The 21,744-nt window shown below is 44.0% G+C and overlaps 1 protein-coding gene across 21 annotated transcripts in view; it reads left to right on the forward strand.

Moving 5' to 3' along the window:
* Positions 1–21,744, forward strand: part of DAB1 (DAB adaptor protein 1) — a 1,107,850-nt gene that overhangs the window by 1,055,701 nt on the left and 30,405 nt on the right. For 5 of the 21 annotated variants that reach the window (XM_072730800.1, XM_026006996.2, XM_072730798.1 and 2 more), the window contains 2 exons: positions 17,710–17,760; positions 17,852–17,899. The exons of 15 other annotated variants lie outside the window; for them this stretch is intronic. In XM_072730800.1, the coding sequence (XP_072586901.1) occupies positions 17,710–17,760; positions 17,852–17,899 (99 nt within the window). The remainder of the gene's footprint in view (positions 1–17,709; positions 17,761–17,851; positions 17,900–21,744) is intronic. One more of the 21 variants, XM_072730799.1, reaches the window with a different exon arrangement.

A 21,744-nucleotide genomic window follows, 5' to 3' on the forward strand; every position in this document is an offset into this window, starting at 1 on the left:
ACTCTTTCCTGACCCTTCACTCTGCCTGTGCACTGTTTTCTTCATCCTGGTGTTGAAAAGATAATTGTGAGTCCCAGAGAACAAATCTCAATGAAAGCTTTCCTCCCTCTGAAAATCAGGGAGCTGCTCATTTGGCCTTGCCTGCCTCCCACCCTCCAAATGCCTGATTTTCTGTACAAGACCCCTGCCCCCAACATCAATATTTGCTTGATTTTTCTTGCCCTAGATTTTTTTTTTAAGATTTTAATTATTTATCTGATGGAGTGAGTGAGAGAGCACAAGCAGGGGCAGTGGCAGGCAGGGAGAAAGGGAGAAGCAAACTTCCCACTGAGCAGGGAGGCTGACATGGGGCTTAATTCCAGGACCTTGGGATCATGACCTAGCTAAAGGCAGACCCTTAAGCAACTGATCCACCCAGGCACCCCTTCCTTACCCTAGATTTAGTTCCGTTTCCCTGATACAAATGTAGGAAGAGTGAGTCCATTAATGTGAAGAATTGCTGAAATTCTCTGGACAACTGTTCCTAACCACCCCCTCCTCCCCCTCCCTACCCCCCCCCCCCCCCCCCGTTCCCATCTTTCATGGCAAATAAATTTTCATTCACAATTCAGCAGTTGGTTTTTCCTTTAGTTTGAAATCTGGATCAAGATGTTTCATAATTGAATTAAATCTAGTCTGAACATTTGTCAGTTTCACTTCCTCATTAAGCACCACATTGTAGAGAAATGATAATTATCAGAATGCAGTTAACATAGATGTCACACAAGAGGAGGTCTTCCTGAACTAAGGGAAAGGAATCTGAATCTGCATATTCCCACAAAGGAGATAGAAGTTGGCCCCATCTCATGTTTCTCAGGCAGGCTTTCTTTTTGCAGTACTTAACAAAACTGTTCTGAGATATAATCCGAAATTCCTAGAATCTCAGGGTTAAGGAGGACATTAAAAGCTGCTGGTTTAACCTCCCCACCAATGCAGGAATCCCTCTAGAACACTTGTGATGAACACAGATGAACACACCAGACTGGCATCCGTCCTCATGCCTGCAGTGACAGACCTTCAGGACTTCTGTAATCCCACAGCTCTAGTGGCTGGAGAGCCCTTCTTTTTTGAGTTCCCTTACAACTTCTATTCATTTATTCATTCGTCCATTTACCAAACATTTTCTAAGGACTCCTACCTGCCAGAAACTCCCCTACTCACTAGAGATAGAAAGATGAATAGGGCTAGCTGCTTGAGAATCTTAATGATCTCAAGAAGGTAGACATATAAAATTAATTGCAATTGATGTAATTCAGGCCCTAAGGGGCTGTCTAGAGGATGCCATGGGAGCACAGTAGGGAGGCAGCAAACTTTGCCCAAGGGAGTTCAGGGAGGTCTTCACCCAAGAAGTAAAATCTTAAAGGATGATGCAAACTTGGCACCAGAGCAAAGGTGGAACAATATTCAGGAAGAAGGAACTGAATGTTTAAAGGCCCTGAAATATGGAACAGTGCACCATATCCCAGGGGCTGATGAAGAGTCTAGGGTAGTGGGACTACAGGATGCCTTCATAGGAGCAGGAGACAAGGTACCAAGGGAAGCCAGTGCCAGGGACTAAAGGGCCTGGAATGTAGTGCTTAGAAACTGGGATTGTCTGGGAAGCCATGATGCTCTCAGGTGTGGAGTGGCACTGTTAGGGTTACAATTCTTAGCGTCACTTTGGTGGCCTGCAGCAGGTGGCCTGGCTGCTGGAGAGACCATTAAGAAGCTAATGGGATTATCTATGTGTATCTATCAGGATGAAGTCAAGAAAACAGAGCCCACACGAGGTAATTTGATAGAGGAAATTTAATGTGGAAAACTAGTTACAAAGGTGTTAGAAGAGCTGCAAAGCCAGAGGACAGTGGGGCAACTCAAATTAGTAATAGTCTAGTAGTCGGAAGGTGCCACCATCCCCAGGGCTGGAAGGACAGAGAGGGGCCAAGGCTGCAGAGGGAGCTGTCCAGCAGGAGGGGAGCTGTCCAGCCAGAGCAGGGCTCTTTGGCAAGAGGTCTGGTGGAAACTGAAGCCATGGAGGAGACGCCACCACTGCCAGAGCCCTGCCTGAAGAGACCCAATGAGAAATTCAGTGTTTCTCCCTTCCTGCCACTATCCAGCATCCAAATACCATGTCCTGTTGTCCAAATCTAAGTGGGAGTGGGTTGGCAAGGGAGCTCAGGCAATGTAGTTGACAGGGATTAGCCCACATCGACCAGAGGGAGGGCAAGAATGGGTCTCAGGGCAAAGAGGTCAAAGGAGCAGGCAAGTAAGGACTCCTAAGGGTCTGGGCTGAGGGTGAGATCCTGCAGATAGGGAGAGGGATGCAGGGAGGGAGGTGAGTAAATTTGAGCGAAAGATGGGTAAATCTGGAAAGATCTTGCGATATCGGGGATGAGAGAAACATGAGATCTAAGCTCTGACCTCTGAAGTGGTCACTTTTGGGAGGTCATAGGTCTGAAGGTTCATGTTCTCTCCACTAGCTCTGTCATTTACCTATGTGCTATTTATGTTTCTAGGTTCTTAGAATGTTTGTAGACCTGCCTTGCCATCCACTGTCTTTAGGTTCTTGCCAAAGACAGTAGTCATCCTTTTCATCCCCCTCTCTGTTCTCAGTCCATGACTCACATTTGGGTGGTATCACATTATCACTTTGAATGATATCTGGCTCTTTCTTCGCAGTTTGAAAAACCGGGCTGTCATGAATGGAATCAAGCAGAGCTGTAGACAGCTCACTGTTAAGTCATTCCCAAAACTTGTTTTCCACAAATGCAAATGTTGAAAGGGATAAGTGCTTGCATAAGCAGTTGCCTGATGTCCTGTTTGCTCAGTTGTGTGTTGGCAATAATTGCGTCTGAACAAAACAGTGATCACTCCATTGCCGTGCTAAAATACCTGCCACTGGTCTCCTGGAGGAATGGTCTTCAAGCTTTTTATAAAACCCCAGAATCTATATTCAAAAGAAATGTACCCAGTACTTTATATATAAACAAATGGAAGGGGAGCTGTGGTTGAAGCTGGATTGGAGTCTCAAAGCCTACCCATTTGGAATCCTTTACAAGAAGGATGGAAGGTTCTAGAAAGGAAGAGATACAGAGAGGATAATGTGAAAACTAGTGTCAAAAAAAAAATCAACTAGTTCGTTCCATGGGTGGGAAAAGTGGGGTGTTCAGATGAAAAGATCCTTCACATTACTTTCTATTAGAGGCTTTGTTATTCTTTAGTTGAATTCATGAACACAGACTGTGAGCCTACTCTTTGGGAGAGAGTAAAGCAGCAGAAAAAAACACAAAATTTGAAGTGAATCAGAGCTTTATACTTCACAGTTGTATGACTAAGCAAGATGCCTTACTTATCTTTTGGATTGGTCTAAGTGACCAGTTATCAACATGAACAAAATACTTGGCATGCAAGTTGTAATTACAGTTAGAGGTGTGAACCTTTCAACACTACTACTTAGGCCTTACATTTTTCTCCCTCAGTTACCAACTGTGTGGCCTTGGATGATGTATTCACTCACAAAATGTGAATAATGGCTATGGTGCCTACCTCATAGAATTCTTCTGAGGACTGAAAAAAAGTGATACACATAGAGAGAGCAGCACCTGTCACATAAGTGCTCAATAAATGTTAGCCATAATTATTATTATTATAAGCTATTACATGGTAATAGGACCATAGCAGGTACTTTAAGAGATAGGAGGAGGAATAAGACCTGAACCCTATCAGTAGTTTGCTTGTGGCCTATGGGTGGCAATAACTTTGGTATGTAGAGCATGGGTTTGAGTGCCTTTCATTCTCCATGGCTAAGCAAAGTCAACAAGGTCAAGTGTTACCTGAGAGCATGGGATAGAGCTGAGCCTGCAGGACAGTTTCATGACTTTGGGACAGGGATAACATGTGTCATTACCAGAACAAGGGACTGAGATAGGCACTTAATACACTGCTGTCAGACTATACCAAGCAACCATAAGAAGTAGGTCTCTCCTCTCCTACAGGGGATATTGAAGATCAGAGAAGTTGGTTAAATCACCTAGCATAGCTAGAAGAGGCATCACTAAGAATAAGCCAGTTCTCTCTGAACTTAAAACTACAGTGACCTAGTTTATCCTCCAAACTGGGTCACTTTTGAGAGCAAAAGGGGTGTGCTATTAACAATAACTTTGGGACAGCAGGCGTGAACAGGCACTATCCTAAACAAACCGGGATGTAGGGCCACCCTACCCAAAGCTGGTGAATGTCCTTTCCAACCAGGCCAACCTGCCTCGAAGACCAGAGCACATGGGGATTTCAAGCAGAAGGCCTAAGGGACTGTCCATTTTTGTTCTTGGCGCTCTGTGTCTCTTGTGTTACTTGTACTGAAGCAACCACAAGACTACCCACAAAGTAGAGGTGCCCTGACACATGCTCGCTTCTTCTGTGGGCATAAATCAGATTACTTTGGAGATCTGTTCCATGGTGAAAAAATGTGGTCCAGGGATATCTGTGAACTGCTGCTGCTAAGACTCTATCATTATTCCTCTAATACAGACCATTAACATTCACAGAACCTTAACTACAGCATCTCTAATGAGCACAGCTATAATATACAGCTTCCCCATAAATATCCATTGATGCTGACACTCATTCTCTCTTGGTACAGTAATTCAGCTTTTCTGGATAAATCATCACACGGACACTCTTTTTTTTTTTTTTCTCCCTAACTGCCATTATTAGTGGTTACAGAAGGATGATGAACAAACTCTAGTTGTAAAAAAAGAATGAAATGAGTGATGGAGAATACAAAAATATATACTGGTGACAGTCCCACCCCCAAACATGCAAAAACGTGTTTTAGCGATGACTTAGAGGGGAGGCAAGAAATGAACATTTGCTGAGCACTTACTGGGGGCAAGGAGCACTTGTGTTGCTTGGCAAGCTGTAGTGGGTTCAGTGAATCCCAAAGACTGCATTGCCTACACAGCCATTTGTGATACTTTCTGAAAACGCAACTTCCTTAGCCCCGCCCCCTGGATCTGCCTCTATAAGGCTTGCTTGTGTGTGTGTGTGTGTGTATGTGAGTGTGTGTGTGAAGGGAGATTTATAAAACACCCCCCGTGGATTCTGATGCTCAACTAAGTTTATCTATTTTAATTAACATAGTAGTAACCATTTTATGGACGAGAAGACTGAGGTTGAGATGCTAGGGGGAGACGGAAATAAAGTCTGGATCTGAAGGAGGCATCCCTTGCTCTGGACTCGGACATAAAGAATGGCTCCTGTGAAGGTGACATTGACTCACTTGTTTCACATTCTCCTGGCCCCACCTCCCCTTTGCCGCCTTTCGCAGAGCTCTGTTAGCGCCTTGCTGTGCTTCTCTCTGGCAGGTTAGCAGCTGTCCTTGTGTCTGTTACTCATCGTTTCCACCGTTGTGTGCTGTCAGCCCAATACTCTGGCTTTGGTCCCACTTTCCTGCATTTTTCAGTCTCCCTCTGGCTGTTTCTCTTTGTTCTTTCCACAGTCACTTAGAAATTTGAACCCCATGATACCAGACCTCATTACTTGCAGTGTAATCTGCCCAAGGTCCTTCAGAGAAGGTTGGGATGGGCTCCGGTAGGGCGAGCTCCTAAACTGCCTACTATGGTTGCCCCTTCCAGAACCCTTAACTCTCTCCCTAGTCATAAAGCACAGATGGACTGACACCTTTTCGTTCCCCTCACCATAGCTTAAGAGTTAAGAGCACATACTGCCCCACTTTGGTGAAAATTGTAGCTCTACCTATTACTAGCTGTATGACCTTGGGCAAATTAATCCTTCTGTGCCTCAGTTTACTCCTCTGAAAATGAGGATAGCAATAGCACCTACATTTGTTGTAGTAATTAAAGGAATTAATATGTAAATAGTGTCTAAACATACAGAGGAAGTTCTATCTAAACACTAACCATTATTACTGTTGTTCTACATTTTCAGGAAGGGCTGTGGTCTTAATATTAAAACTATCCCTTCCTCCTCAGACCAGAATGGACTATTTGGGATATATTCTAAAGATAGAATTACCATTTCTTAATGAATGATTGGATGTCAGGGTGTGGGAGAGAGCTGAATCAAAAGTGACTTGTACATTTGGGGGCTTTATGGCTCTACCAAAACCAGAAATAATGATCTCCACCACTTGTGACCTAATCAAGTATATATTGATGAGTTTAAATTACAGAGGTCTTTCATAGAACAGACATAGCCAGCATGCAGGTAAAGAGGGTTTTTTCCCAGGAGTTCTGTGTAGGAGCTCATCAAATATGCCACACTCTTGCGCTACCTACCTGGTCTTCAGAAATAGAGTGTCCAGCAGCAGAAAACAAGCAGGAAAAGAAGCAGAGACCAGAGCAGTGATGTCAAAGTAGCAAACGTGGAGTTCCCTTGTACCTATAGTAGTATGCACAAGGTGTCTCTATCATTGTTTTAATTGCATAGTTTCTGCAATACTGCAAGGTACGTCCTAGAACCAGTCCCTGGTCACTTACACTTGCTCTGTTCAGGCATTCATTCCTTCACCCATTCCCCAAATACTGTCTGGTATCCACTGTGTGTGGAGCGCTGTGCTAGGCACAGATGCTATATGAGTCAGACCAGGACCCAACCCTTGCCCTGCTCAATTCCACAGGGGAAGGCTACAAGCAAACAAGTTAAAAGACAAACAGAGCATAAGCACAAGTCACAAAACCAAAGGAGATAATGAGATGAGAAGTGGGGGTTTGATCTTCTATTTAGGGAAATGGTCACAGGAGGTTTCTCTAGTGAGGTAGCACTTGAACTGAGCTCTGAATTATGAGAAGAACCTGGTGGGACAGGGAAAAGAAGAATACAGGAACGTCCCAGTGGGCCATGAGGAACAGAGGGAAGACTGATGTTGGCCAGACCACAGCAGGAAAGGGGGGAAAGAGGGGAGTTGGAGCTGAGTTCAGACACAGGCAGGGGCTAGCCAGGCAGTGGCGCAGTTTGGATTTTATTTCCCTGTAATGGAAGATAGTGGAGCGTGGTAGTCCGGGAAGTGAATCTGATCTGATTTAATAGGGCTGTGACTGCTGTACTAGAGGTGAACTTAAAGCGCAAGAGTAAAAACAGAAGTTGAGGCAAAAGAGAATGCAGCAGAGGGGATGGAGAGAGGCAGGCAGAGCTGAGGTAGCTTCTGGAGAGAGTCAGCATTTCTTAGTGAATGGTTGGATGTCAGGGCTTGGGAGAGGAGGGATCAAGAGTAACTTGTATGTGTAAGGGCTTTAGCTTCTAAGCATGAGTTGGTGGCCCTCACAGAAATTGGAAGACAAGGAAAGAGCAGGTTGGGAGAGATCCAGAGTTCTTTCCACACGTTAAGCTGGAGAGCCTGAACAATATGGAATACGATCACTTCATCAATTACTAGCAACTAAGAGGGGAGGGTGATAAGATCAGATATTGGCTGAACTTCAAGTAATGAGGTATGTCACAGATTGACTACCATCCTTTAGCCACCGATAGATCTCACTAATGGGAAGGACCTGAGGAATTCAGAGGAAAATGCTTTCCAGGTACTAGAAGGGCCAGAAGGATAGCATATCTCTGGTTTTATAACTTTTTCTGGGACACACCCCTAGCATTTCTTTGAAATCAGAACAAGGGCCATTTACCTGGATTGCAGACCCTCACCAGGTCAAGTGACAAGAGTGGATATGAGATCCTTCCTAGAGTTTATAATAGTAAATGCCAAGTCTTTGTGAGCGAGCAAGCGTGTGTGTATGTGTGTGCATACATGTGCACACACATTCATGCCGAACATTTGGAAACACCATATGGACTACCATACCCTCCGCTTAGTAAGTCATGCTATAACCAAGTTTCTTTCTGTTCAGTTTCCTATTCTCATATAAACACGTTCGTCCATTCACTCATTCTGGTTTTTTTCACTTGCCAATTCAATATAATTTCCTTTTGTGTGCTAGTCACAGAGCTATCTAGATATTAGGAATGTGAAAATGAGTAAGATATGGTGTCCCATAAAAGAAACTTAGTCTCTACAAGGTCATAGTCTGTGATGAAGAAGAGAGAATCAGCCATTGCAACTGGACATATGATATTCCCAGGGGAGGATCATCTAATCCATCCTGAGGGCCTTGGGGAAAGGCTTGGAAGAGATAACTAGACCCAAGTCCCTAGGGATGTATTACAGTTTTCCTGATGAACAAGAATGGGAAAGGCAGCCGGTCATAAGGAGTAGCTTGTACCAAAGCCTGAGGGTGAGAAATATACTGAGAGACCTCTTAGGAGGGCATGTGAAATTATGACACAAAGTTACAAACTATTTGTAGGTTGGACAATCAATCAGAGACTGTTGAGGGTAGTGCTCTTCCAGATTTCCTGACTTCAAACCTTTAGGCTGCTGCCCAAGTCTATTCTGAACATTGCTGAACATTGCCTCATCTGATCTTCAGAGATCTGTGAAGGAGCCAGTTCCCTCACTATTTTACATATGAACAAGCTGGGCGTTCCTTGGGACCTTAGTTTCCTTGTTGTAGAATATATGCAATGTTTCTCTGCTCTGACTTGCTGTCTCCTCTTTGTCTATACAACTGGGAGGGGAATCAAGATACTTATTTAAAGGTCTTACCTATACATCAGGCAATATACATTTTAGTATATTTAAAATCTTACACAAGCTAATCTTCAAATAGTCTTATGAGATGTGTATTTCTCCAGTTCCACAATGAGGAAGAATTAAGAGATGAGTAAAGTAGTCAACTTCCATTCATCCAAAAATAGAATTCTGGTTTTGGTTGTTTCCAACGGCTTCAGGCCTGTGCATGGTGTTGCAGCAGTGAAAGCGGCACAAGCTCTGTGGAAATGCTCAGTGTGGTACCTCTGTTGTGCCACTCCTCATGCTCCGACCTGAATTGCAACCCTCCAGTTTGCCTAGCTTGACTCTTACAACTCAGAGAAGGGACAGCCTCTCAGTCTTTGCAGTGTTGGCCCGGTGCCTTGCTCATAGTGGGCACTCAGGAAGTTTATTAATTCGTAAATGAATGCTTTGGGGATTGAATCCAGGAATGAAGAAGTGAATAAGGAAATGAATATGCCTGAGTACATAAAATATGCATTCTTCCAAAGAAGAAAAGGAAAAGCATTTTGCCGGGAACGGCTGTCGGAGCAGCAGGCAAAGCCCTCTTGACTATTTTTTCCTCTGCTGTGACATCTTTCCATTTGTGATTTCCTCGGATTTGCTCCGCACTCAGCCTGAGACTCTGCTACGCTCGCTTGATTTCGACTCCATCCAGTATTTCTTGTTCCAGTTTGGGTGCCATCTGGATCCCAGGAGTAGCCTCTCCAAGAGACACACACCAGCAAGAAAGAGATGACGGACTCTCAGAGAAGGTCCCCTGCCCTCCTCCCCACCAGTGTGTTGAGATCCTGTCATCCCGCTGACAGGAGCCAATTTCACATTACTGTGATTCTAATTCACTCTTTTTCAAAGTACTGAACTGATGCCAAGTCTTGTTAGGAGTTTTGAAAAATCCTTGAGTTTTTGCTAATGTAGAACTAGAATAATAGATTTTTTTTAAAGAGAAGCAATAAAGGAAGAGATCATCAAAAACAAATAATTACAAGCTTTGGGACATTCCCCTTTGGCTTCCAGTCTTCTCTGGACCTCTAGACCTGTGCAGATGTGTTTGCTCAGTAACAACCACTCAAGTAGTAAAGCCATCTTGCAGCGTGACAGAGGAGCTAAAGCAACAAAGGGGACTCCACATTCTAAAATTCTCCTTGTTAGGGGGATCCCTGGGTGGCTCAGCGGTTTAGCGCCTTCCTTCATCCCGGGGCGTGATCCTGGAGTCCCGGGATCGAGTCCCACGTCGGGCTCCCTGCATGGAGCCTGCTTCTCTGTCTGCCTGTGTTTCTGCCTCTCTCTCTCTCTCTCTCTCAGGAATAAATAAAATCTTTAAAATAATAATAAAAAAATAAAAATTCTCCTTGTTAAATAGGAGAGCTTTAGAGTGACGTCATGGGTTGGGACCAGGATCTAGAGCCCAGGAGGCTTCTAGGAGTGTAAACATGAAGTCACACCAGTGCTCCTGCAGAAGCTCAATGGCCAGGCTGGTGTTTTCAGTGTTTCTTCCTAATCCCAGTCACTGGCCCCATTTTGACCATCACCATAGATGATGTACCATCATCTGTCTTTGTGATCATTGCCTCATGACAACAGCATTGATATGATCAAACTCCCAATAGCACTACTGCTGACATCTTAAAATGTCAGCTGCTTCCAGTTTTCCCTGACCCTCAAGATTGGGTTGGATACCATGTGTTTCATAGTAGACAACAGTAGTGGAAGCCACTGTCCTGAGCCTTGTCATCACTATACCAAGCAGGCTTTGCGTGTTATCTTATAACATCAATTACAGGATAATTGTCTGTTTTCTTTTCCATCTCCCTCAGGTGATGTAAGGACAAGGACTGTGTCTTATCATAGTTGCTCAGTAAATAGATGTGGAGTGAATTAGCAACTGGTTTCACAGTCATAACAGATGTCACTGTCCCCACCACTGTCGTCCTGCACAACCAGCACTGCCACATTGTAGGCACCGTAACCTGCATTTCCTACCCTTCATCACTGTTACTGAGATCAAACATACTTAGCTCTTCTTGCATAACCTACCCTCAGCCTGTAGATTGTGTCACCATCCTTACATTTTTTTCAAGAAAATAATGGCTGTGTTTTATAAAATCTGGGCATGAAAATGTGGAAAGTTTCCAACTGGGTTCTGAAATAGGGATGGAGAAGAGCAGAGAAGAAAATGGCATGGGATTAAAAAAAAAAGAAAAGAAAAGGGCATGGGGTAGGAGGGATGAATGATGGGGCTGACCCCCAGAATGGTCCAGCTTCACCAGTGTTAACACTGGGGGAAAGGAACAGGAGTGGGAACCTGCTGTGGCGGTGTCTGCTGTGGGAGGGCCATGTCATACCTTCAGCTTCTCCAGGTGACTTTGCTCCTTCCCAGGGTCAGTGTTTTCCAAACCTTTACAATGGCCTGAATTCTGTCTATCGTCCCCTACCAAGTAAATATTCCATAGTTATCCTTCCTTCCTTCTTCCTTTCCTTCCTCCCTCTCTCCCACCCTCTCTCTGTTCCCCCTTCTTTTCTTTCTTTCCTTTCTCCTCCTTCCCTCCCCATCTCTTCCTCCCTCTCTCCTCTCTCCATCCTCCTTGTCCCTCTCCCTCTTCCTCCCCTCCTCCCTCGCACCCTTCCTCCCCTTTCTATAATCTTGGAAAGGGAACTGATACCCATTGAGATTTTTTCTGCCAGTTACTGTGCTAATTTTATTCATACACATCAACCTTCTTGCTGCTTCCTCTCAGCAAGCCGACACTGGCCTATTTTTCGAGGAGAAAACTGAGGCTCAGAGTAAGGAAGGAATTTATCCAAAGAAATGCCAATGATGAAGCAGCAGTTTGATCTGCTGTTTCAGACATCTGTCTTGCCATCCCCCCACCCTGCCTAGGCTAAAAACACCAAATTTCTCACCCTAGAAGTATCAATTATTTTCAAATGCAAGCAAATTGGTTTTCTTGACATTTGATTTAAGTTGGGAAGCTTGAGAAACCAGAGTCAGATTCCTGAGCCCCAGCAGCCCCCTGTTCATTCATTCACATTAGCCTCATCAGGTCATCTTAGCGCCGTCAATTTTCAAGGGGTCTGCCTATCCTGAATAAAGTTCTAGCAAGTTCCTTTCACTTCCAGCCCCCATCCTGATTTTCCCCTTGCATAGTCGAAAAGGCCATTTCAACCTAAATGTCCACAGAGGATGGACAGATTAAGAAAATGTGGTAGATGCACACAGTGGGGGACATCCATAAGTGACAGCTCGGCTGAACCTTGAGTACATTTCACTAAATGAAATAAGCCAATTACAAAGGACGCATACTGCATGATACCACTTATCTGAGATCTGTGAAATAGCCAAAGACATAGAGGCAGAGGGTAGAATAGTGGTTGCAACGGGCTGGGAAAGGGGAAAGTAGGGAGTTACTATTCAACTAGTATAAATTTTAGTTATGAAAGATGACGAAGCTCTAGAGACCCGCATTGTGCCTGTGGTTAACAGTACTGTATCATACACTCTAGAATTTGTTAAATGGGTAGATCTTATGTTAAGTGTTCCTGCCAGAGTGAAAAGAAGTGGCGATGGTGGGGAGGGGAGAGGCTACTTCAAAGACCAACTTAATTTTTAGAAAGCCAGATATAAATAAATATTTCACTGTCCAAGGATTTACAAATGTATTACACTTGAAGGCTCTTCCAGGGAAGATGTTAACTTTCGTCTAAGCATTCCCCTCCCACTGTAACTTTCTGGACAACCTCTGGATTCCTCCTGAAATGGTAGCTGGGGAAAGGAGGGCCATTACCTGCTAAAACAACGCCCAACTTGGAGTAACTACAGGCAATTTCTCGATCATTACAGAGAAATATCCTCCAAGCAACACCAATTCCTCTATGAGATTAAGATATTGGGTCCAGAAAGACCATTGAGGCCCAGATCTCAGTAGGCCTGGAACATTTTGACATTAAATGGGACTCCATTTTGTTGTAATGGTGGTCAGGCTTCATGGATTTCCTTTGAGACATGAATTTTAATCTCCTTTAAAAAGCCCTACAGATATCTAGCTCTGGCTTAGCTCAGGCAATGAAAAAAATGTTTTACACCAGAAGAAGACTACTGTTTTTACAGACTTGAGTTTGTTTTCATGGTACTGTTTAGACGGTGCAAAGAATTCAGTCCTTCCATAGAACCTTTTCACTCAATACAAAAGTAGGATATTCTTTAAAAGAACAGAAGAGATTGTATAAGGAAGCAATATGTCCACTATTTAGAAAGTTCTCCATCAACTGGAAGTTGTTTTTTTAAGATTTTATTTATTTATTCATAAGAGACACACACAGAGAGAGAGAGAGAGAGAGAGAGAGAGAGAGAGAGACATGCAGAGGGAGAAGCAGACTCCATGCAGGGAGCCTGACGTGGGACTCGATCCCAGGTCTCCAAGATCACGCCCTGGGCAGAAGGTGGTGCTAAACCACTGAGCCATCCGGAAGTTGTTTTTTAAACATATTCCCTAGAGCTGAACTATCAAATAGAGTAGCCACTAGCTACATATCAGCTATCTAAATTGAAATTAAAACTAAATAAAATTTATTTTTCCAAGGTTTTATTTATTGATTTATTTTAGAGAAAGAATGAGCACAAGCAGGGGAAGGGGCAGAGAAGGAAGGAGAATCTGAAACAGACTCCATGATGAGCACAGAGCAACAATGTGGGGCTCGATCCCACAACAGCAAGATCATGACCTGAGCCGAAACCAAGAGTCGAATGCTTGACCGACTGAGCCACCCAGGTGCTCCCAAAAGTAACTCCCAAAATTTAGAGTTCAGTTCATCAGTCACAGCAGTATTTGAAGTGTTCAATAGCCACATGGGCTACCATATTGGATATTGTAGACATAGAACTTTCCATCAAACAGAAAGTTCAATGGGACAGTGCTGCTCTTGGGAGAAATCATGTATTTCACATCATATTTTCTAGTCCCCATCTCAACTCCACCACCACCCTCGCTTTGTTCTTCACTTGCCAAACAGAGTTCTTCTTGTCTCTCTCAGCCAGGAAGTAGGAAAGCCGCTGTTTACTCTTGGCTAGAGGTGATAGAAAGCTAAACTCCTAGATACTACAGAGGGAATTAGCCTTCATTAGCACGTCTTCCTCTTTAGATCACTCACCAGGGAAAGATACATGCATTCCAATGCCTGGAACCATGAAGTGCCTTAATAGGACCCACTTTGGTGCAGTTACAAATCACTTAAGTTAATCCATTTCTCCTGAGCTTTTTAAATGGATAATTGCATTCATTCCTTTACAGTATTGGCCTGAGTTCTGAGTTTAGGTCTAGATGCCTTGCACCCTCCCTGGCCCACTCCTGTTCCACCCCCAGACTAGAATAATTATATATTCTTGCTCTGCTCTGAGCTTCGGGAGAGCAAGGTCCATGTATTATTATTCATCTTTGTATCTCCAGCGCCTCGCCAGAGTTTGGCATGTGAAAAGCACTCAGTGAATGTTTGTTGAAGAAATTATCTAATCAATTACATAATCAATCAAGATGTCTTCAGTTTTCCCAGTAGGACTTTCACTAATTATTCCTACAGAGATTTCATTCCCCAGCAGAGTAATTCTGAAGTCTGGCTACACATTAGAATCACTGGGGATCTCTTAGAACCTACCGATGCCAGGACCACACTTCAGACCAGTACAACCCAAATCTCTGATACTAGGGTTTAGGCATCAGTAGTTTGCTGAAAGCCCCCCCCCAAAGAATTGCATTGTGCAGCCAGGGGTGAGACTCACCATAGGGTCTGATTTGGCAGCCATAAATATATTTTCATCCTTTTTTACACGCTCATCCACATCTCATCTCATCCACTGTCACTTTTCCTGTAAGATTAACAGGAGTCTAGTCTTAATAGTTAATTTGTTCAGTTATGGGACAAGTGTCCTCACTGCTCCAAACAGAGACTCTAGGAAGACAGACTCCCTGTGGAAGCTTTCTTTCAGTCTATTAATGAAGATTCAGGCTGGTACCATCTTCAAACAACATAAGAGACTCTCTTCTGTTAAATCCTCCCTGGAAGTGTACATTAGGAATAAATTTGATGTCATATTGAGTCTTGAAAAGCAGAATACAAACCTGCATGGGTGCCATCATAATAAGTGTGAGAAATGTATCTATAAGGGGAAAAAGAAGACTTGAAGATAAATGAACAAAAACTCTAGTAGTAATTGTGGGTAAAGCAAGCTGGGGGTTGGGGGGTCCTGGGAAAGAGATTCCAGGTCCTGGCCATGAGACTCAGTGGGGAGGAGGTGCCCTGGTGGCAGGGTCTCCCCACTGGCTGGATGAAATGCACAGGGTGCTCCAGAAGCTTTTCCCTCCCCAGGAGGAAGGGGATCCAAGGAATGACTGAGCCAGGATCAAAACAGGAAGGTCACCAGCACCAGGTATGAGAGGTGTGGCCAGGAGGATGAGCAGGCAAGACTCTGGCCAGAAAGGAGATTCCAGGGAGAAGACAGGATCAAGAATGGACTGAGGGGTTCAGGACTAAGGCCAGAAAGTATGGGGAGGCCTTTTACATGCAGGTGCTCTATGTTGTCAAGCAGGGGTACTTTCTAAGGAGGGGCTTCGCACGAGTTTTTTTTCTCTTTTTTTTTTCCAAATGCCGTCTAATAGTAGTTTCCTAACATTAAAAACTGTGTGCCTGCACCTTCCAAAAGTGTACCACAGGAAACAGAATGAGAAGATACGAGGAACTGCTATTTATTGAGCATCTACTGTGTGTCTAGCACCAAACAAGACCTCACACACGTCTCAATCAGTCCTCTCCAGAAACCTGAGACAACGTTAACGTTATCGTCAGCACGTTAAAGATAAGAAGACGAGCTGACCAGCTTGTTGTCCAAGGATCACACAGAACACCGTGGCACAGCTAGGGTTCAATCCACATCTGTGTGACTCCAGAGAGATGCCTTTTCTCCCACACCCAGACCAGGCTTTGTCTGAATGGACGGAAATGGCCTGTCCCACCGCAGCACCACTCCTGACCCAAGGCCACTTCTTCCGTCACCAGGAAAGTGACGGACTCATACCAGTGCTGGTTAGCCTCACACATTTTCATTATATGGTGGGGGTTTTATGAGACTCTACCACAGGCTGTTTTTCAAATTTATTTAATTCATCCATCATGCTCTGAAGCCATTTGCTTTTTTATATTGGACAGATGTAATGAGATTTTGGACACTAAAAAATGTTTTTATTAAAAGTTATGACCCAGAGCTAGTTGGTAGGGGCTGTGCCATAAATCCCTAGAAGTGTGTGAATTTATAAAGGATGTAGAGACATAACCTTAACCTTTTAGGCCACACCATAGATTACAGGATCACTTAGGCTAATATTGCCTGCCCCCCCCCACCTCTGGCCAAATAGAACCATAATAACAGCAATTTATGTGGTTAACAGATGTGGTTGCTCTTCCTCTCCTCTTTGCCACAGTTGACTCCAGGAGAGCCAGGGTCTGGTGGAAGCAGGTGGTTGAAGACAGAAATGGTGGTGATGAGCCTGAAGGCCCTGCTGTGGTGGGTGTGGGCACATTGGTTCTCCTACTCTGCTCTGCAGCCCTAGAACTAGGAAGCTCTCCTCAAAAGCAGGGAATGATGCAATTATTTCTATTCATGCATAATACTCCGCTTTAATGTCAATATTGTCAGATCTGTACTAATGTTGCAGTACTTCGAAATCATCCAAAAAATGATTAGCTTGTGCATATTGACCAAAACATGATGACTAAAAAATATATATGTAATAGACACCATATATATTATCTATAATATATATTATTCTTGTGAATTTGGTAATTAACATTTGTTTAGCAGAGTGCCAGGGTGTCCAGTGGTGAGCACAGTACAACAAAAGACTAAAAGGAAATTGTAATAGAGAAGTTTATTACTCGCAGGTCCTGGAGGAGGTACGTAGCACACCTCAAGAGGTGACTCGGGGAAAGTCAAGGCAGGGTGCAGGCGGAGAAAGTATGGCAAGTATGGTAACTAAGGTGCGTACCCTTATTAGGGCCCACAAGTGAAGGGCTTTGGGGTCCCAGATTGGTCAGTTCACACCACAAAGGGCAGGGTTTTGGTAAGCTCCACAGAGATCTTCTCTAAGGGGCAAGGTGGGAGAGACTACTAATCACAAGCCATTGGGAGAGTCGTGCTAGGAATTTACAATTACTTGTGACTCTGCTGTTTATCCAGGGTCTGCCTCATGGGAGAGGCTGAGGTCAGTTCGAGGCCCCTGAAGTTAGCTGAGCCACACAAATGGATGCCAGTGCAGCAATATGGAGTAGTTTAGCGAAATCCTCAACAATTACAAACAATAAAATACAAAATTAACAAAACAATTAGATTTGGTCAACTGCCAGCCACTTTTAAAACATGCATTTGTTCATATATTTTTGAGCACTGCTAGGTGCCAGATCCTCTACGAGCAGCCAAGATTCAGGAATAAATACAGCCTGGCTGTGCTTCTGGAAGCACAATGTAATCCGCACAGATGATATGCTATTACTCTGATGATTTTCAGCTCAGAGGATCAAGGGGAGCTTCATGGAAGAGGTGGCCTTCCAGCTGGGTTTGAGGAATTTGGTACTTGAAACTTGCAGAGATGAGAAGGAGAGCCTTTCAAGCAGAGGGGACGGCATGCATAAGGGCACTCACAAAACTACCTGTTCACAGACTACTCCAAAGAGCTAAGAGTTTGGCTAAAGCACATGATAGTATTTTTTCCTTTTAAAACTTTTCCTTTTCCTTGAGTGTAAATAAACATCATGCTCTTATCTGTTGCCAGCATTGAGGCTGGCTAGGTAATGCCTGGAATTGCAGGAAGATAGACTTTAAACCTACAAACTTACCACTGCTGGCTTTCCTCCTGGTCAGGCCCGTGTTTTATCGTCTACTTCTGCTGGGAACACACTGGCCACAGCTCCTGCCTGAGGAGACCGTGGGAGCAGAGAACATAGATACCGTCATCATTAAACTCATAAATCCATGCCATTTGTGTGTCAGACTCTTCATCCTCATTCATCATCCCTTACACTTTCAGAACGGTCAACCATTTGAGGATTTTGAAGAACGGTTTGCTGCGGCCACCCCGGTAAGAATGAGAGGGCCCTATCTGATTAACTGTTTCAGGTCATGATCCCATCGTTCATTTCATGTTCATAAGTCGTGCCTTGTGGTTACAGAACAGAAACCTGCCGATGGACTTTGATGAGATTTTAGAGGCAACAAAGGTAAGGCCTCCAGGCTCTTGTTAAATGAGAGTAGTTCTGGTCATTCTCATGCATCCCATATTCTCCTCACCCAGCCTGCGTGAAGGGCAGCTGCCAGCTGTGCCCCAGTGGGTGCCTAGTGTAATATTCACAGGCAGATTATTGCTGAGCCCTGTGATGAGGTCAGAGAGTATGTGTGTATGAGAGATAGAAAGAGAGAGAGAGAGAGAGAGTGTGTGTGTGTGTGTGTGTGTGTATGTGTGTGTATTCCATTGAACAAATATTTTTCAAGCTTCCAACATGTCCCAAGCATTCTGATAGATGCTAGATATTTAGTAAAATGGGAGGACACAGACTCTGTCCTCAAGGAGCTTACGTGTCACAGTGCAACATTGCACAGCATTGGTAAGATGAAGTAGGTTAGTCTAGTGTAGTGCACTAGAACCTAGTATATCAGGGGTTCAGGCATATAAGCAGGATGTGTTGAGTGCACCTAAGTGAATAAAAACCAGGCAAGGCTGCCATTGGGTGGGTATACCCTGGACTAGATGTACCGGTTGGTAACACAGGCCACCTCTGACTAGAGGGTATTTGGAAAGTCTCTAGGACAGGGGTCCTCAACCTTGGCTGCAAATTAGAATCATCGGGATATTTTTAAAGTCCCAGTTACGAGGCTGTACTTCAAACCATCTGATTCAGAATCTCTTAGGAGTGGGAACCAGGCAGCCGTATTTCCCCCCAGGTACATCAGGGTTGAGAACCTCTGATCTAAGAGTATCATATAAGCTGTTCTGGACAGTGGGATGGGGCACATATTGAGTTAGGAAACACTTCCCAGAAAGAAAAAAAAGTCCTCTAATTTCTGTCCTGAAGGATGAGTGGGAAAGGCAATTGGGAAAGGAATATATGTTCTCAGTAGAAGGAGGAACGTGTGCAAAGGCCCTGAGAGGACCCCTCCTGTTGTAACTCTGTAACTCCTGTTTCTCTTCTCCATTATGTTGCCCTGATTTTATTGATGGTCTGTCTTTCCATGAAATAGCCAGCCCAGGAGAGTAAGAGCGGGAACAGGCTCATATCCCCTCTTCTCAGTACAGCAGCTGATGCTCAGTAGGGGCTCCATACTTTTCCTACACGAAGGAGCTCCTGATGCCAAAACATAAGGAGTGGGCCTGTGAGAATGTGTTTTGGGGGTCAGCCAAGGACAACTCAGCCTTTATCAATGGCGCTTTCAGAATTTCTCTGCAGGAGGAGCCTAGGAGTCCACTTGCAGCCATCTAGTTGAAAGAAGGACCAGGGAACTAATCTCAAAACAGCAGTGGCACAACACTCTAAATATTGCTCGAAAATCATCGCTTTTTCATATCAAAGAATGGCTGTGAAGGGGCTGGCCCAGGGGAGAGATTCAGGGCCTTCCTCCTCAACAACCAAGCTACCTTGATCCCCTTCACTGGACTGGGCAGCCTCCAGTATCCCCCTGGGAAATGCCCAGGGCCTGAAGAAGGCGAAATCTGCCATCGGCAGCCTCATCTCTACCAGAAGATCTCTGCAGTGCTGGTAATGGAAAGGCGAATAGGCGTCTTGAACTGACCTTCCAGTGGAGTTCTTCGGATGGATGTCTGTTTCGGCAGACCCTTCGGGAACCGTAGCTTCTGGTTAGAGAATATTGTGGCTATACTCCCACCATCTAGGGATGCTAAGTAGGGCTTGTGAAGGGATAGATAAACGAGGTGTTGCTTGGCCTGTGGGTCAAGCCCAGCTTCTTTTAGCCCACTGATCATGGGTAAGTCTCATCACCTCTCAGTCTCCGCTCATGTGCAAAAAGGACAGATAGACAGCTATGCCACCAGTGAGCTCAGGTAGCGTCAAACATGATGATAACGTATTGGAAAATGTATTGTAAACTATAAAATGTTCGACAAATGTGAATGGTTAGTTTTAATTCTCTCGAGGCCATTAAAATGATTAATTACCACAATATTATCAGATGGAACATGGTTTGTTAGGTTACAAATAAAAGGAGTATGGCGAGCATGGTGGGGAGGGGTGTGAAAATAGATACTATTCCAGATTCTCAATCACATATGGTTATTAGAATTATTTTTAATTTTATGGCCTAAGAATCCCCCTTTTCTATAAAATTTAATTAACTCAAGTTTCTATTTAAACAGCAAATCCAATGGAATGAAATAACAATCTATGTTTTATGCCTCTGCATGTTTTTCTCGTTTAATCCTTGAATGAAAATCATCTGGTAAGAGGAAAGTCTATATCTCAAGAATGAAGGTTATTTTAAAAGTTGTGCTTAAGGAGAAAATTAGCCAATAAATTATATTTATGATGTTAGTAAAAGTGTGCCACGAGTTCAACACATTTGAAATGTAAATTGTGTGACTTAATTATTAACTTCATTTTATTATTTTCCTACCACTGAAAATAGTTGTAGGCCATTTTAAAAGCATTGAGTCCCAATTGCAAGGAAGCCTAGAAGCTTCATGTTAATCGATTAAATAGAAGTATTCCTTATATGAATCTGGAAGAAAGCATAAGGATTGGTATAGTTTCACCAAATGACATAAAATACTGTAAACATGGTAAAGACTCTTTGGCCGAGACAAGCCAGTATCTATAGAGTCCAGCCGGGTCTGGTCCCACTGTGACCTTACTCCTGTCCACTTGGCTGGCCTGCTTCCTGCTGCCCTCCACCCTCATGCTCATTACAAACTGCTTTTCTGCCCACCTGCTCAGACCCTCCAGGCCTCTTTCCTTTCTGCTCATGTACTTGCACCAGCCTGGATTGTCCTTCCTCTTCTTGTTTGCCTGACTGACTGCCTCATCTTCAGAATTCAGATCAGATCTCTTCCCTTTAGAAAACTCTCCTTAAGCTTCTTTGCCAAAAGCTGGCCGAGTCCCTTTCTCTGTTCTCCCACAGAGACCCCTGTCGCCATCTCTGCCACATTGCTTTGAAATCATCTACTTCTGTGGATCATCCCGCCAGACTGCAAGCTCATCTTGGCATTTCTCACTATTCTGTTCACAGCACCTAGCACCCAAGAGGTGCCCAGCATGTATGGAAAAGGCATTGTGTAGTTGGGAAGGAAATTAATATGTGTGTAGGGCCCTACTGTGTGCCCAGCGCTGTTATTTGGTCTGAAACCTTAAGGGGAAGAATTGAAAGTTCAATAAGCAAGCTAAACTTATTTCAGCAAAAAGAGCCTTTTGTGCTTTTTTAACAAGGCTTAGATGAACTTCAAAGAAATTCCTGTTATTAATATTGTCAATAAATCTGCAAAGGAAGTAGTATCATCTCTACCATCCAGGTAAGGGAACTATAGCTCCAAGGAGTTGCAGAAGTTAGAGGTGAATCCATCAACAGCTGGGGGACCTTTTCCAGTGCCCAGAGCCCACTCACTCTTCAGAAGGAGAGAATGATGTTTAGTTTTATGGTACTAAATTAGTTTTTTGGTACTAAGTGTTCAGACTTAGAAATGCCTGGAGACTGCAGAATCCAGGGGCCTGCGTGGCAGGCAGGCAGACTCTTCCAGTCCTTTCTATTGATTGATGTTTTTAGGTTCCCCCAATCACCAGTCTCCCTCTCTTCTCTGTCCCAGGGGTAACAGCTGCATCCTGGGCACTAAGAAACTCAAGCTATGGAGCCAGAAAGGTCTGAAGAGATCTTTTAGCCTGTCCCCTGCATTTTACAGATGAGCTGAAAATGTTTTTCCCCAGTGGGCAGGTTTTGCACAAAGCATATGATTATATACTTTAAGGCAGGCTGTTTGGTTCCTGCCCATAGACTTCCTACAGTCTCTGAAGCTGGAAGTGTATGCAGATTAATTTCTAAGTATATCTTAAAGGGTTTCTTCTGC

Source organism: Vulpes vulpes, chromosome 12 (genome assembly GCF_048418805.1).
Source record: "Vulpes vulpes isolate BD-2025 chromosome 12, VulVul3, whole genome shotgun sequence".
NCBI lineage: Eukaryota > Metazoa > Chordata > Mammalia > Carnivora > Canidae > Vulpes > Vulpes vulpes.